This window comes from Tripterygium wilfordii, chromosome 22 (assembly GCF_013401445.1).
Source record: "Tripterygium wilfordii isolate XIE 37 chromosome 22, ASM1340144v1, whole genome shotgun sequence".
NCBI lineage: Eukaryota > Viridiplantae > Streptophyta > Magnoliopsida > Celastrales > Celastraceae > Tripterygium > Tripterygium wilfordii.
The window spans coordinates 10,409,873-10,424,770 of record NC_052253.1 but is presented as its reverse complement, the minus strand read 5'-3'; the positions used below and the strand labels follow the sequence as shown (position 1 = coordinate 10,424,770).

General features: G+C 37.6%; 2 protein-coding genes across 2 annotated transcripts; one reads left to right on the top strand and one right to left on the bottom strand.

The window, feature by feature from the left end:
• Positions 1–2,181: 2,181 nt before the first annotated feature.
• Positions 2,182–7,170, top strand: LOC119991067 (triosephosphate isomerase, cytosolic-like). The gene is made up of 9 exons (XM_038837254.1): positions 2,182–2,358; positions 2,860–2,935; positions 3,503–3,626; positions 4,546–4,630; positions 4,755–4,887; positions 5,805–5,899; positions 6,209–6,287; positions 6,686–6,768; positions 6,888–7,170. The coding sequence occupies exons 1-9, from the start codon at positions 2,320–2,322 to the stop codon at positions 6,936–6,938; spliced, it is 765 nt and encodes a 254-aa protein (XP_038693182.1). The 5' UTR covers positions 2,182–2,319; the 3' UTR covers positions 6,939–7,170.
• A 175-nt stretch (positions 7,171–7,345) lies between these two features.
• On the bottom strand, positions 7,346–10,013 carry LOC119991066 (serine/threonine-protein kinase PCRK1-like). Its single transcript, XM_038837253.1, has 4 exons — positions 9,465–10,013; positions 8,735–8,995; positions 8,364–8,486; positions 7,346–8,131 (listed from the first exon to the last, which is right to left on the bottom strand). The coding sequence occupies exons 1-4, from the start codon at positions 9,852–9,854 to the stop codon at positions 7,568–7,570; spliced, it is 1,338 nt and encodes a 445-aa protein (XP_038693181.1). The 5' UTR covers positions 9,855–10,013; the 3' UTR covers positions 7,346–7,567.
• Positions 10,014–14,898: the final 4,885 nt, after the last annotated feature.

Below are 14,898 nucleotides of genomic sequence, written 5' to 3'. Positions count from 1 at the left end.
ACAATTTTATTTCTAATGTTTGTTCATTTTGCTTATTTTCTAGTGTTTGTTAGCCTGAAATTCAGAAATCATTTATTGGAGATCGGGAGTGTCCGAAAATCAATGTTCAAATGGCTACGAATGTGAAAATTATTGTCTTTATGGTTTGTCCTCTTTCAAATCAGTTTGTTAAAGGAGAACCAGGTTTGCAGCAGAATTTTCTCAAAGGAACTCCTGGAGAAGTCGGTGTTTGTTAGCCCTATGTTCCTGAATTTTCCCAAACACGTTTCCAGCTGCTACACGACACTAAGAAGCCAAGGTCATGTTCGTCCTATAGTCTGAAGAAGAAGACATTTTTCCACGACTTTTTGTGTTGGAGTATTAACAGAATGGCGACTGTTAGCCATGTTTCTATAATTTCAAGCACGAAGCCTGCAAGCCAAGAAGTTGGAGCGTATCACAGCCTCCTAGAGCACCCACATACACCCTGAAGAAATAGCACAACCAGAGAGATGTTGACATCATCCCCATTTATAGAAGAAGGTCGCAGTTATGAAGACCACTAACTCAATCACTCAAGCAAGTAACAAGAAGGCGATTTCCCATGTTTCCCCACAACATAATATGAAAAGGCTAGAAAAAGAGGACACAAGCACTATAAAAGGAGAAGGAAGAGAAGTCTACAATTACCCTGCATCAAATACAGACTCTGCATCTACATATCTTTATTGCTTTCTTAAGCAATGAGTTTGGTCACTCATCTTTTAAATTAGCAAGGCTCCGGCCAACTACTTTCTGTCCTTTACTTTTCAAAGTCTTCGCGATCATGTTTTGTTTTAGCTTATAAAGCACGCTAGATACATTCCAGAATGCATTTCCTTTCAATGAAATTTCTAATGCATTGCAGTAATGTGTTGTCTTTCATTTCTTTCCAATAGAAGTTATTTTATTTCGATGATAGTCTTTTGTCTCCGTTTTTTCAGCTTGGCATGATATGAATTTTAAGTCATTTTCTCGAAAAACAACCTCGAACAACAGCCTTAGATTCTCAGTCTGCACACATGTATTGTATGAACGGCCACATGAGTTTAATCCCTATATCCATTTTCTTTAAATAGATGAATATTTGTTGCATATATTTATCTTAAAACACATACATCACATATATGATCAATTTTTAATGAAAATGAATATTTTTTTCTATACATTATACATATACATGCATAATACATAGAAAACATGTACCATTAATGATAAAAAGTATCTTCATTTATTGCACAAAATATATATTATATATATAGTAAATTCAATATCTAACATGTCACTCACTATTAGTCCATAATAGGATAACAAATCATTGGAATGACAGTGAATAACCGCCGAATGATTCTCCCAAAATTATGTAGAGGTATATTTAAATTCCGTATCTATTCATGTTTTTTTAGAATCTACAATAACATCATAAAAACATTTGTATGTTCTTGATTTTGTTATTTTATAGGGCACAAAGCATATATGCTTCCGTTTCTCAAAATCTGGTTGACTTTTTACATTTACAAAACATGACTGAAAGAAGGAATCATATTCCAGATTTTTAAATTCAGAGCTCCAACTAATTATAAATAATATACGCATGAAGCGGGCTATACAACTAGTTTATACGTATATATGAGGTCAATATTCTTTATTTTTGCTCCCCACACATGTCTGGGCTTTGAACGAGCCCAGGCGCTAATCACAACTAGAACCACAACTGTTTGAGACCCCCAAAAAGTGACTTTCATTTAATGTGGAGTGTTGAATATAAAGTGAGTCATACATGCGTGTTTTTAATCAATAGTTATTTTAATGTCACATAGATTTGAAGGACTTTTGGAGGTTTCTAACATTGTCCATGCGTTTAATGACTAGTTTATTCAATTTTCTCGTACCATTTCTGGTTAGACATCAAGTCATCTTATAGGATACTCACAAAGGAAGTTATCTTAAAGGATAATGTCCAACTTAGACGTGATAATGGGCCTACTGCATTGCTGGTTTTGATGAGATTGCCATGGGCCATAAGGGCAAGTGGGCTTCTCATCTCAAACAAACCTTAGTTCACGTCTGGTAAATCCACAAAACACCGTCAGCTGGGCCCAGTTGCTCTTCCCAAGAAAAACATAAATTATGAAGGGCAGGGCAGTTCAGTCAATACGATAATACGTGATCCCTAAACCACTCGTTCGCCACTACAAAACCAACTAAACCCAGACCAGACCAGAGTTATCTGCGAGAAGAAGCTCTGGTTTTTTCTTTTCTCCAAATCACGCTTCCGATTAATCGCCAAATAGAGTAAACATGGGCAGGAAATTCATTGTCGGTGGCAACTGGAAATGCGTATGTCTCTTAATTTATCTTCTTTATTTTCTATGCGCGATCCTACAGAATCGATCCTTGTTGTATGAATTTTTAGCCGTTTGATTTCATTGTTTGAATATGCTATTACTAGATCGCTTATAACTAAGAAACTATATAAATGATACTGTATTTGCGTCTGATCTGAGTGTCCATAGCTTTTATAGCTTTTCTGATGCTTTCTGTGTTTCTGGGAATCAGATCATTGTCTTCTGTTGACTCTCTTGAGCCTCTTGTCCATTTTTACTATCTCTGCCTTTGACAAGTGATTTTGCAATGAAATCTGGAATTCGACTTCGGAAATACTGTGATCAGATGGTTTTTAAGCCGTGATATGCTTACTTCATTAAATTGTTTTTTCTCCAGTAAATAGTAAATAATAAGACATGCTAGGATTAATTTTTTTTTTTGCAGAATATGTGATGGGCATAAACTTTAGTTAGTTGATCGAATAAGTAATAGATTGATTTTATGTTGTTGTAGAATGGGACAACTGAGGAGGTGAAGAAGATTGTCACCATGTTGAATGAAGTTGAGGTCCCTTCAGAGGATGTTGTGGGTAAGTTTCCTTGATCACTTTGTCTGACTTTGTATTGAAATCTGCATTAGCACACTTACTGAATTCTAATCAACTGCTGCTACTGGATACCCTTTGAATGCTTTTGTAAACATGAAGTTGATATATGAAGTATCAACTTCATTTAAAACATATAGGACCACTTCCAGAATTGTATGCCCTAACTTTGCTATAAATGTGCTCATAAGAAATCGCATCGTTATCATGATTACAAATTTTATGTTTGACCTTTTGCAACCTGGGTTTGCCTGTCTTGTTACAACTTGTTTCTGGAATGAGTGTGGCATGCAAGCTTTCCTATTATGCTTTGTGTTGAATTGGATGAACTTAATGTCCATCATATGGAACAGTTGGTCAGAGTTCCCTATCGCATTTGCTTATCCAAGATGTATTATGAGAAATTATATTATTAGTTCTCCACTGATTTTCTCTGATTGTTTTTGTATTGTATTGGCTTTTATTCAGCTACTTCTTTATTGTCTCACATAATTGCCTAAAACATGCATAAAAATTTTGACATGATGAAGACACGTCTTTGTTTTATTGCAGAGGTGGTTGTAAGCCCTCCTTTTGTGTTCTTACCTGTCGTAAAGAGTCTTTTGCGGCCTGATTTCCATGTCGCTGCACAAAACTGTTGGGTTCGTAAGGGTGGTGCTTTTACCGGAGAGGTTAGGTATGTGTTAATTTGATTTTTTATGTCTGGTCTGTTTTCACGACAGTCCCTGGCTTGTAAGTGATGGTTAAGCTGTTACCTGCGCTTGATTGAACTTTTTTTGTCCTTTTTTCTATGGTGGGACATGCAGCCACTACCCTTCTGGTGCGCATTGGGTAAACACATTGGGCCCGCGTATTACGCATGCCAGGCAAGCCCATGTAAAATCCATGTGTGAGCTCATGCCTCCGGAGAGGCTTGAACCCTTGTGGGAGAGCATGACTAGCTCACTAGGTCACAGGTTCATTGGCTACTATGCTAACACCATCATTGGCTACTATGCAACCATATCAGGCAAACATGTGGTAGAGTTGTAGGGGTGCAACATATAGGTCACAAGTTCAATTCCTAGAAACAGCCTCTCCACATATTATGTGGAGGTAAGGTCTGCATACAATTTGTCTGTCCACGAGTCCACTATGGGAGCCTTATGCACGGGTGTTGTTTACTTTTTTACCTGTTGAGTTTGCAGATTCTCAGATTTCTTTGTTTCCTAATTTCCTATCTCCTAGACATTGGACATTGTTAATCTTCTTCGATAGTAAAAACTAGCCATCGCATAAATTTCAACTTGGGCTTGAATATTCTAGCACTTGGTTTAATAGTTTGTTTCTTTATGTAGATGAAGTTTCCTCAATTTTTCCACGGGGGCTCCAGTTCATCTCAGATTAAGATGATTTAACATTTACACTCCCTTAAACCTTCATTGCTTAAAATTAGCCTTGTATATTGGTTTTGGCTTTTCCTTGTCGATCTTTACACCCCCTTTGTTTTTAGTTTTATTTTCAAATTTTGGTCAATGCAATATTTTGGGTTTTCTCTGATAGTCATCAATGTGCTAGCGGGATCCTAATGATTTTACTCTGTCTTTGATGAACAGTGCTGAGATGCTTGTGAATTTGGGCATTCCTTGGGTAATTCTTGGTCATTCAGAAAGAAGAGCTCTTCTTAATGAGTCAAATGAGGTAAGCTATGTCGCATCGCTTTAGGCATGTTTGATTTGCTTCTCATGCCACAGTTGGCTAGAAGATCCGATCTTGGTTGCCACTCATAGCTCATTTATTTTGTTTTTTGTATCCATTTCTGCAGTTTGTTGGAGACAAGGTTGCATATGCACTTTCTATAGGCTTGAAAGTGATTGCTTGTGTTGGGGAAACACTGGAGCAGCGAGAATCAGGATCTACTGTGGATGTTGTTTCTGCTCAAACAAAAGCAATTGCAGGTGCTTGATTTTTACTGAGCGAATTTCTCATCTTTAAGTTGTTTGTCACTAGCCCATGCTTATTGTAGACTCAAAAGTCTACAATCAATTTGTAAGGTCAGACGAGGCCTTCGACAACCTGCAAGATCACACTAGAGGTCGACTGTCAAGCTTGGACACCGGTGTGGTGCCGGACGGGGAAGCTCCGACGGTCAAGTCAGTCACTGGTGGGGTAAATGTTTTAGTGAGAGAAGTGAAAGACTTTAGAGAGAGAGAGAGATGTACCCAATAGTAGTTGAACCCCTTAATGAGGAGGGGTCCTCCCATATTTATAGTGCTGGTGACGTGATCTGCAGGTGTCGAACCGTACGGACGGGCCTTGGGATTTGATTGGGCCCAAGGACTTAAGTAGCAGCTTCCTTGGCAGCATGGGCTTTGAGCCTTTTGGGTGATAATTGGGCTTTTATGAACCATCGTATAGACCAAAATTCATATGGACTTCTTGGAGTAGGCGGCCCAGGCTCTCGTGGGCCTTTTGGGCTAGGCTCAAGACTCTCATGGGTCTTTGCGAGCTTGGCTAAGACTCTCGTGGGTCTAGTTGCCAATTGTTTGGGCCGTGGGCCTATCAAGCTCGACTAAGACTCTTGTGGGTCTAGCATTGTCGATTGAGGCTCTCGTGGGCCTTATAATGCAAATTCCTATGTACACGATTTTTGGCTTATACACTTATGCAATTTATGCTTCATTTCGACATGCTTATGTGGGATTGTGGATACTGGATACAATAAATAATTAGTCTCTGAAGCCCTGAATGGATGAATATATGTGGATGAATATGTACTGTATGTTCTACAATTTTGTCTTTAATATTTTCCTCTTTTTTCTACATATTTATCAATTTCTGTACTAGAAAAGTTATCCTTCAATCTATTGTGCAGAGAAAATCTCAAGTTGGGAAAATGTTGTCGTGGCTTATGAGCCAGTTTGGGCCATTGGTACAGGAAAGGTTGCCACCCCTGCTCAGGCTCAGGAGGTATGCAGAGATTTTTAAGTCAGTTGTTTAATTGATTGTTTCCTGGCTATGATACTAGTACTCTTAGATTCTTCAAGTTCAAGCACGTTGCTGTTATGATGTTTTGATCGGGGGGTTAAATTTTTTTGACATCTATATACATGAGCCCTTGTGAAGATTCAATGTTATCAGTGTGTATCTTCTGTTTTTCTTTTTGGCCTTACTGTTTCTTGAATTCTCTATTTTATTGGATGGTTTTCTGTTTTACTTCTGCTGAGATGAAACCTCAAGTTATTTATATTTCAATAATGTAGTGGATTTATGTATCAGGTGCATTTTGAATTGAGGAAATGGCTTAAGGGCAATGTTGGTGCTGAAGTTGCTGCATCCACCAGAATTATCTATGGAGGTATCTTTCTCATGTTTCTGCTTCCACACTCATTATCTATCTGCTTTGTAAAATTCTAGTGCTACTTTGTATTGTTATATGCGCTATAGCAATCCAATCATCACAGAATACGGCTTGGACTAAAAAAAATCCATTTATAGACTACTAAGACCTGATGAAATGAGACATCCACACAATCATCATTTCATATTAAGGGCAGGTGTAGACATGTCATGGACCATTAAGATTTATCCCTCTGATCACATATTCAACCAACTACAATTTTCCAACCATTTTTGGTCGTTTCATTATCAAATTGAAATATGCTTTTAAAGAGAAACAAATAGGTTGGTTGGGCTCCCCAGGGTGATTAATGGGTTTGAATAATTAATTTTGAATATCATGCCATATGGGTGTAGGTTCTGTAAATGGAGGAAACTGCAAAGAACTGGCAGGACAGCCAGATGTGGATGGCTTTCTAGTCGGTGGAGCTTCACTGAAGGTAGACTTTATAATATATGCCATCGTTATAATTCTTTGTTTGGTTTTGGAACTTTTAGTTTCAACCTCAGTGGTTTACTCCTGTCTTACCTTTTTTTTTTTCTTCCCCCCTTTGACCAGCCTGAGTTCATTGACATTATCAAGTCTGCCACGGTGAAGAAGAATGCTTAAAAGTTTGAAGCTTTTCTTATTTGGTAGAAACTGGCGGCCAGTTTGTTTGTTAAAGGGCCTTTCTGTTGCTTAAGAGTTGCTAACTTTAGTTGTGGGGTCTGTCTCTGGAGCAGACATTAATAAGTTAAAAAGAGTTTCAACTTTCACCTCATACCTGACGTGTGAGGTATAAATTTGTTTTGAACTCTTCCTGAATCAACCAGATATCACGGTTCTGTTTTGTTTTCTATTACCTCTTTGGTTGATTTTTCTCTTACCAGTTACCAGGATTGAATTATGTAATTGCCAAAACTTAAGCGGGGAAGTATTTCAGAGATTATTTTGATGATGAGGGAAAGTTCATAGAAAAAGAGTAACTTCGTAGTTCATAGTTCATTCTCCGTATTGGCAAGTTTACAACATCAGGAAATAAGAACTGGCATCACCTCTGATCGGTAGCGAAAAGCCATCTTCTGCGGTCACTGTACAAGTAAAATACATATTACAGTTGAGATCTTACCACAAATGTGTATTTGTGGGGAGCTTGCGCCTCAAGTTGCAGCTTCCTCCACATTTTATATTTACAACTATATGCAAAGCAAAAAAAGAATTTAAAGGAAAATCAAATGCCCTCCAATCGATCAGGCTCGTCACCAGGTTCTAACCAACCCTGGTGTCCAATTTCTCCAATCTAACTTGCCAATGGATCTGTTCCTTAAGTTCACAATTTCTTTTATATTAAAAACTGTTCTCCGACTTTTATTCCCTTGCTTGGTGGACCCTATGTCAGTCTCCGCTGTGTTTTCTTCCTTCACTTCATCATTTCCGCTGCCAGTTTGAGAGGTACAATCATCTTGGGATGCCTCGCAAATTATGCCCCCCAATATCTCAACCACCTCACTCATTTTAGGTCGCGACTTTGGCTGCTTCATTAGACACCTGTTCGCAAGGGCTGCTAATTTTTGAGCTGATTCAATGCAATACCGTCCTTCAAGGCGGGGGTCTACAATAAGGTGGAATTTCTTTGAGTCTGACACATAAGGTCTCACCCAGTCCAACAGCTTCTGTTCTACTCGAGGGAGGTTCCTCTCCAGAGCTCGCCTTCCTGTGATGAGCTCATACAACACAACACCGAAGCTCCAAACATCGCTCTTTGCAGTCAATCTACCAGTTTGAACATACTCCGGAGCTGCATAGCCTACTGTGCCCACAACCTTTTAAAAGATGAAGGTAATCATCAGTGATTTATGAATCCTGAAAACTTGCAGAACAGAAGGATCTGCATTCCCAAGTCATAAACCAAGAGGTCCCATTTTAAGAAATTCAGTTCAATAACATACATTCAGTTCAATAACCATAAAATCCATCAATGATTCGCACTGACACCATATGGGAGAGATGTGGCAAAATATATAATGTCCACTTCACATAAAAATAAAGACGTACTGTTGTTGAAACATAGCCAAGTCCTTCAGGAGGTCCCAGCCTAGCAAGCCCGAAATCTGAAAGCTTGGAATTGAAGTCCTCATCAAGCAGAATGTTTGAGGTTTTGAAATCTCGAAATATTAACTGCAATGATCGGAAAAGACCAACCCTGTAAGTTCTTGCTCTTAGGATCGCCAGGTTCCAGGATGACAGAATGTTCACACAGTTAACTCAGATATCATGATTTCAAGCATCAGAAGTGAAAAGTTCCATAATGTCTAAGACTAACAAATTGGAAGCTTTAATAGAAAAGAATTAAGGGAAAAGAGAATATAACATCCCCCAAATGTTTGGACAATGAGGCCAAGTTTGATGGAGGCTGAACAATAAACCTGAAAATCCATTTCTTCATGGAGGTATGCCAAACCACGGGCTGCATCTTGAGCAATTTTCAATCTTGTCAGCCATGGAAGAGGATATGGCACTCGACCCAATAGAAGGTCCTCCAAACTTCTGTTATGCATAAGCTCATAGACCAAAAGACGTTGAATGCCTCTTTCATCATCTTCTGCACAATATCCCACTAACTTCACAAGATTTGGGTGCTTGACGACACCCAGAAAGTTCACTTCATTGATCCATTCCTTGTGCCCCTGAATACTAATAGGCAAAAGAGATAAATTCCTGTTAAGGTGACCTCAGAAATCATAAATGTGCAACCATCATATTGGCTTTATGGAAGCTCAAGTAAATAATTTGGTTATTGCTAACCCAAAAATAAAATCACAAAATCTCATTGATAAGTTAACAATACTACCTCCTAAGCCCAAGATACTGCTATTAGGACAAAGGGGTTTCACTCTTAAATTAGAAACTACTTCTTTAACAAAATAGGTATAAATTGGAATTGGATGTGAGCTACAACTTGGTTTCTCTAAATTAATCAGATAAACCATCAAATAAAATGGTTCATCCAGTCAGACCACAAGCGAAACTGACAGAGTACACCTACAATTAGAAATCGTTATCCATTTTCCGGTGACAATTCTTAAAGTTAAATGCGGATTCTATCTACATTGATCGACCAATCCCCATAGTCGAAGGAAAAGAAAAAGTACATGCCTGGAAACCGTGACGATTCAACTGCTTAATGGCAACGTCGATCTTCAAGTCACGACCGCCGTCGGGGACCCTAACAACGCCTCTGTACACGCAACCAAACCCTCCTCCCCCGATCAACAAAGCTCTGCTGAACCCTCTAGTAGCGGATTTGAGCTCTGCGAAGGTAAAGACGCGGAGATCGTTTGCTCGCCGCTGAGTCAAGAACTCATAAAACCCGGCGCCCGAGTCCGATACTTCTCTCGAAAAAGAATCAAACTCGGAGCGCCTCGTGGCGTCCATGCTGCTTGACGCCACGCTTAATGACCTCGCCCATGACACCTTGGACACTCTGGAAACAATGCCGTCCTCGTCCTCCCTCCGCTCCCCATTTGTGAAATGAAAACACTTCATCTCCCTCCCTCCCTCGCAGGGAAAAAAGAAAACAAGATATTTTCAGCGTGAAGAAACGAAAGATGTTAGGCAGAGTCAAAAGGACGAGGCTGCGATCCTCTATATTTATAATTTATTATCTAACGCTGTCGTTTTCGGAAACACAGCACAGGGGACGGGGACTGAATTTTTGTAGTGAAAAAAACAAACGGAAACAAACAAGAGAAGCAGGTAATGGATTGCAGAGAGAAAAAGTTAGGTTTGGGCCCATTTGTCGTATTGCAGTCGCAGACTGCACAGCCACAGATAGTCACGAGGTTGGAGCTGGAGTTATGCACTGCTCCCCAACCGGTGCACTGACAACGGTGCACCAAGAATTTCCGAAAACAGTATTGTCAAGATGAATATTATTTGCACCCATCTTTTATCAATTATATCTCATTAACTCTTTCAAAACATATTAAAATGGGGTATATTTAGTAAAAATTGAGGTGTAAATAATATTCATGATTGCGAATCTAACAATATATTTTTGTTCAAAATAAATATTAAATTTTTCGTGATCTAACATGACAATTATGAACAATCGGTTATAAATTTAAAATTTTCAATGATGTTTCGTTCACTATAAATCTGAATTTTATTTCAAATAAAAAATATATTATTAGATTCGTTATGTAAACATTTCTGATTTTTTTTAATACACAGATTTGAAAACCAATGCATCCTCCCTTGAATCTGGAGTATTAAATCTACTTCATTCCCATTCCATCCGAAAAGGTCAATAAAGAATTTTTTATTATTTGAATTTCAAATACCTTTTATCTTTTAATATAAATAAATAATTATACGTATTATGTTACAAAATACAAACTACAAAGAGTCATGCCATGTAGCAATCATCTCGGGAATGGGATGCGCAGTGGGGTCTTGTGTATGAAATTTAAGTCAAAAACTTTGAAGTTAGTGATTATGTGGGCCTATTTGGGCTGGGCCAAGTCTGTTTACTCTTCTTCAAGTATCACTTTCAACATAAAAGCAATTCATTTACAAGGTACATAAATAAATTAAAAAAAGAAAAAGAAAAAGAGATGGAGGAGTTGGATGGTGGAATACTTTGTATTTAAAGAAGCAGCTTCTAGAACACACATCGTGTTGAATCATTCAAAGAAAGACAAAACCACAAGCAACAATGATTTTAGTGACAGAAAAAGACAATAAGCAAAGATAATTAAGAGACATGGTTTCAAGCAAACATTTAAGGAAAATTCATCAACAAGTAAGTTTGACAATGTGGATTGGATTGGACCAACCCTTGCCATAAATTGTTGAAAACATAAAAAAAAAATTTCTTCTTCCACATTTATTAAAAAAGAAAAATCTTCTTCACTGTTGTCGGGTCTAAGTCTAACCGTCCAACAAAAATTAACCAAACCTTTGGCACGTTCAAATAATTAACAATAATATTCTATAATGATGTCTCATCCTCTTGCTTGCAAGTTGCAACTGTGTCTGTCCCGATGTTTAATACACTAGAAGAATCTAATACAACAAAAAACTGATGATCAGTACAAGACCAATTATAATAAAATAGGGTTTTTTTTCTTCTTCTAATTAGCTGGTTTTGATGTTAATTAACTATCTTTTGAAACAATTTCTGAAACGCGGTGGGCATTTTTTTTATAGTTTTTTTAGCATAGTATATACGTTTCACTACTATGACTTTTGACATGATACAGCGCGTGGGTTTTGACTAGGGATGTCCAACGGGTTGAAACATCCGGCCCGATCTGGTGCCTGTCGGTTAGGTCCGGAATTTTTTTACCAGATGGGTCAGATCTAACCTGAACATCCTAAAATAGGTTCGAGTCCCGGGTTCAAGTTTTAGTAATTTTCAGGTTTTCAAGTCACCCAATAACCCGATTAAAAATATCTTAAACAATAAATTTGATTATTTTGTATGTTGCTTTGTTCTTTAAAAACTATTTCGTGTTCTTCTGTCTAGAGTTTTATGGTATGGGATAGTGGGAGATATGCTTGCAATTTCAACCTTGGTAAATAGCTCAAAATATTTAAAACTTCTTTTTTATTTATCATACTGCCCTCAACTATTGTTTTACTTCTAAATTTCAATAATCAAATATATCTTTAATGTTAGTATGTTTGGACCGCAAAAACTCACTCATTTGAACTCTGATTGAGACGATATTTTTGGTCATGGGAAGAAGACTCGAATAGCCACATAATTATGTCTAATATGTTTTTCTAGATTCAAATATTTTAAAGGTCAAATCAATGATCAAAATCTAGGCTCAAATTTTAGGGGTTAAATCTAGGCTCAAATTTACGAATTGAAGTTGTATTTATGATATAAGTGTGTTCGACTCAGTGTGTTTGAACAGTTATAACTCACTCGTTTGAGTTTCGATTGAGACGATTTTTATGGTGTTCTAAAGAAGACTCGAAAACCCACATATTTATGTCTAATATTAATTTAGAGATTCGAACATTTTAGGGGTCAAATATACGTTCAATATTTACAAATCGGAGCTATATTTCTACCATCAGTGTGTTTGACGTCAGTGTATTTGAACAACCATAACTCACTCGTTTGAGTTCTGATTGAGACGATTTTTATATTGTTCAATATGAAACTCAAATACCCACATATATGTGTCTAATACATATTTAGATATTAGAATATTTTATAGGTCAAATCGAGGATCAAAGTTTACATTAAATAAAATTCATAAAGTGCAGATAAATTCATATGCAGTACGGATAAATAAAATTTACACGCGATATTTTTTTCGCATGTAAATTCATAAAGTGCAGAAAATGTGGGGAGAAAGGTGTACATGCATAGAATTAAAGATACATCTATATTATTTAATCAACTGTGTCCTTGCCATTTTTATTTTTATTGTCCTTATTGGAACACTTCTTCTTAATTGTGGACCTTTTGATAAGTACCCCTATTTAGAAAGCAAAAGAAATCATTATTGCTTGAAAATGGCCTATAATAGATTCTGGAAGTTTTTCATCACCAAAAAAGAAAGAGACTGAAAAATATGAACTCCCTAAAACTTTTCATCACTACCAATCCTAAACCTATGATATTTCTACAAGTGCCGATCTAAGTTTGCTGCAACTTTGAATATGAGTTTGCAAAAAAATAAATTTCACATGACCTTGCCAATCTAAGTTTGCTGTATTGACATTGGCATAGGCACTGATCTTGCTCGCCATGACCCACCGATCTAAGTTTGCCGCAACTTGAATCTGATATGCAAAAGGAAAATTTTCACCATGACCTTGGCGATCTAAGTTAGTTGCACTAGTCTTGCTCGTTGATCTGGTCTCTTAGGGGTACCAGGTTACCAGGCGGGTCACTCCACTATCAAAAAACACTGAGTCAGGTCAAATCCAATTCGATAACTTAGAACCTGGCTTGGTGGACACCCCTAGTTTTATCCACTTGATTGCGTTTTGGATGCTGCTATTTGAACAGATAGTTGGACTCCCTGCACACACAAATTTTTAAAAGATTTAAAATTACTAAATTATCCTTATATGAAATTACCTTTAAACTTACTTATTTTCACACCTTTTTTTTCTCAATACAATTAAATTTTTTAACCGTAATCCTTTTAATTAAATTTATCACAAAAAATTCATATGGTGTTTGAGTATGTTGTTGCTCTTCTATTCAAATCCCTAACAGCTAGATGACATAAGCAAGCTCATTGATACAAAACGTGAATGGCTTGCGTGGTTCATTCCCCAAAAATTTTCTGTACTTCCATCAATCCATGTGAGATTTGGTTTGAATTAGGGGTTTGTCCATGTCATCGATGATGAGAACAATTTCAAAGGCAACCTTGGCCTTGACGATATGAGAGGCATGCTACGATTGCTAGATGAAGACATGTATTGTTGCCGGCAGCACGTGACAATTGAGGCTTGTTGTAAATCCACACCCCCATACACACCAACAACATTGTCCGTTTTAGGTTGTTCGATTCCCGTGAATACATCGAGCCCGTACGGGTTTGTTTCTCTTTAGGTCCAAGCAAGTGGGCTAGGCCCAACTCACTCAAGCATAGAAAAAGACCTTGCTAGTGGTTAAGGGTGGGCTTGGTCTTTAGAAATAAGGAATTGTTCCCACATCTTACCGATGTGGGACTTAACATCCCTCCGCACTTGTGGGCTAGGTTATGTCAGACCCAATAAGTGGAGTAGAGGTCATGTCCAACTGGATCGAATTGCTCCGATACCACGTTGTAAATCCACACCTCCATACACACCAAAAATATTATCTGCTTTGGGTTGTCTGGTTCCCGTGGATACATCTGGCCCGCATGACTATGTTTCTCCTTAGGCCCAAGCAAGTGGGCTAGACCCAACCCACTCAAGTCTAAAAAAAGGTCTTGTTAGTGGTTAAGGGTGAGCTTGATCCTTATAAATAAGGAATTGTTCCCACATCTTATCGATGTGGGACTTAAAAGGGCTCATAAGTAAGCTGTTGCAAAATTTGCTCAAGAATGGGATCCCTTTCGATTGGACAAAACAACTCGATAAGGTGATTTGGGACCATTGCACATTCAAACTTCTTAATGGGAGGGTTCGGGAATGATTAGTAAAGATGTTGGAGTAATATTTAAAGAGATATTATAGAGATATGTGGGTGCGAGAAGAGGGTAGTTGAGGATACTAAATATGATGTAATTAATATATCTGAAAGAGTAATTTATGAAACTCAATGTGTGTATTAGAAAAAAAATTTGGGGTACATTACGTAAATGTGTGTAGTGAGTTCAAGACTTCAAGTGCATGTGCAAATATCGGCTCCTTTGTGTTTTTTTTATTCCCATGCGGCCAAAATAGTGATGGGCCATCTTATCAAAATGGAAGACGATGAAATGTAAACCCACTTAATCAGATCCAATTCTACAAACGGGCTAGCCTGCCACTACTTAAATGGGCCGTCTTATCTCATTGCCTCAATGCATTCCTATCGTTTTATTTACAATTAATTTTTTAAACCCTAATCCTTTTAATTAAA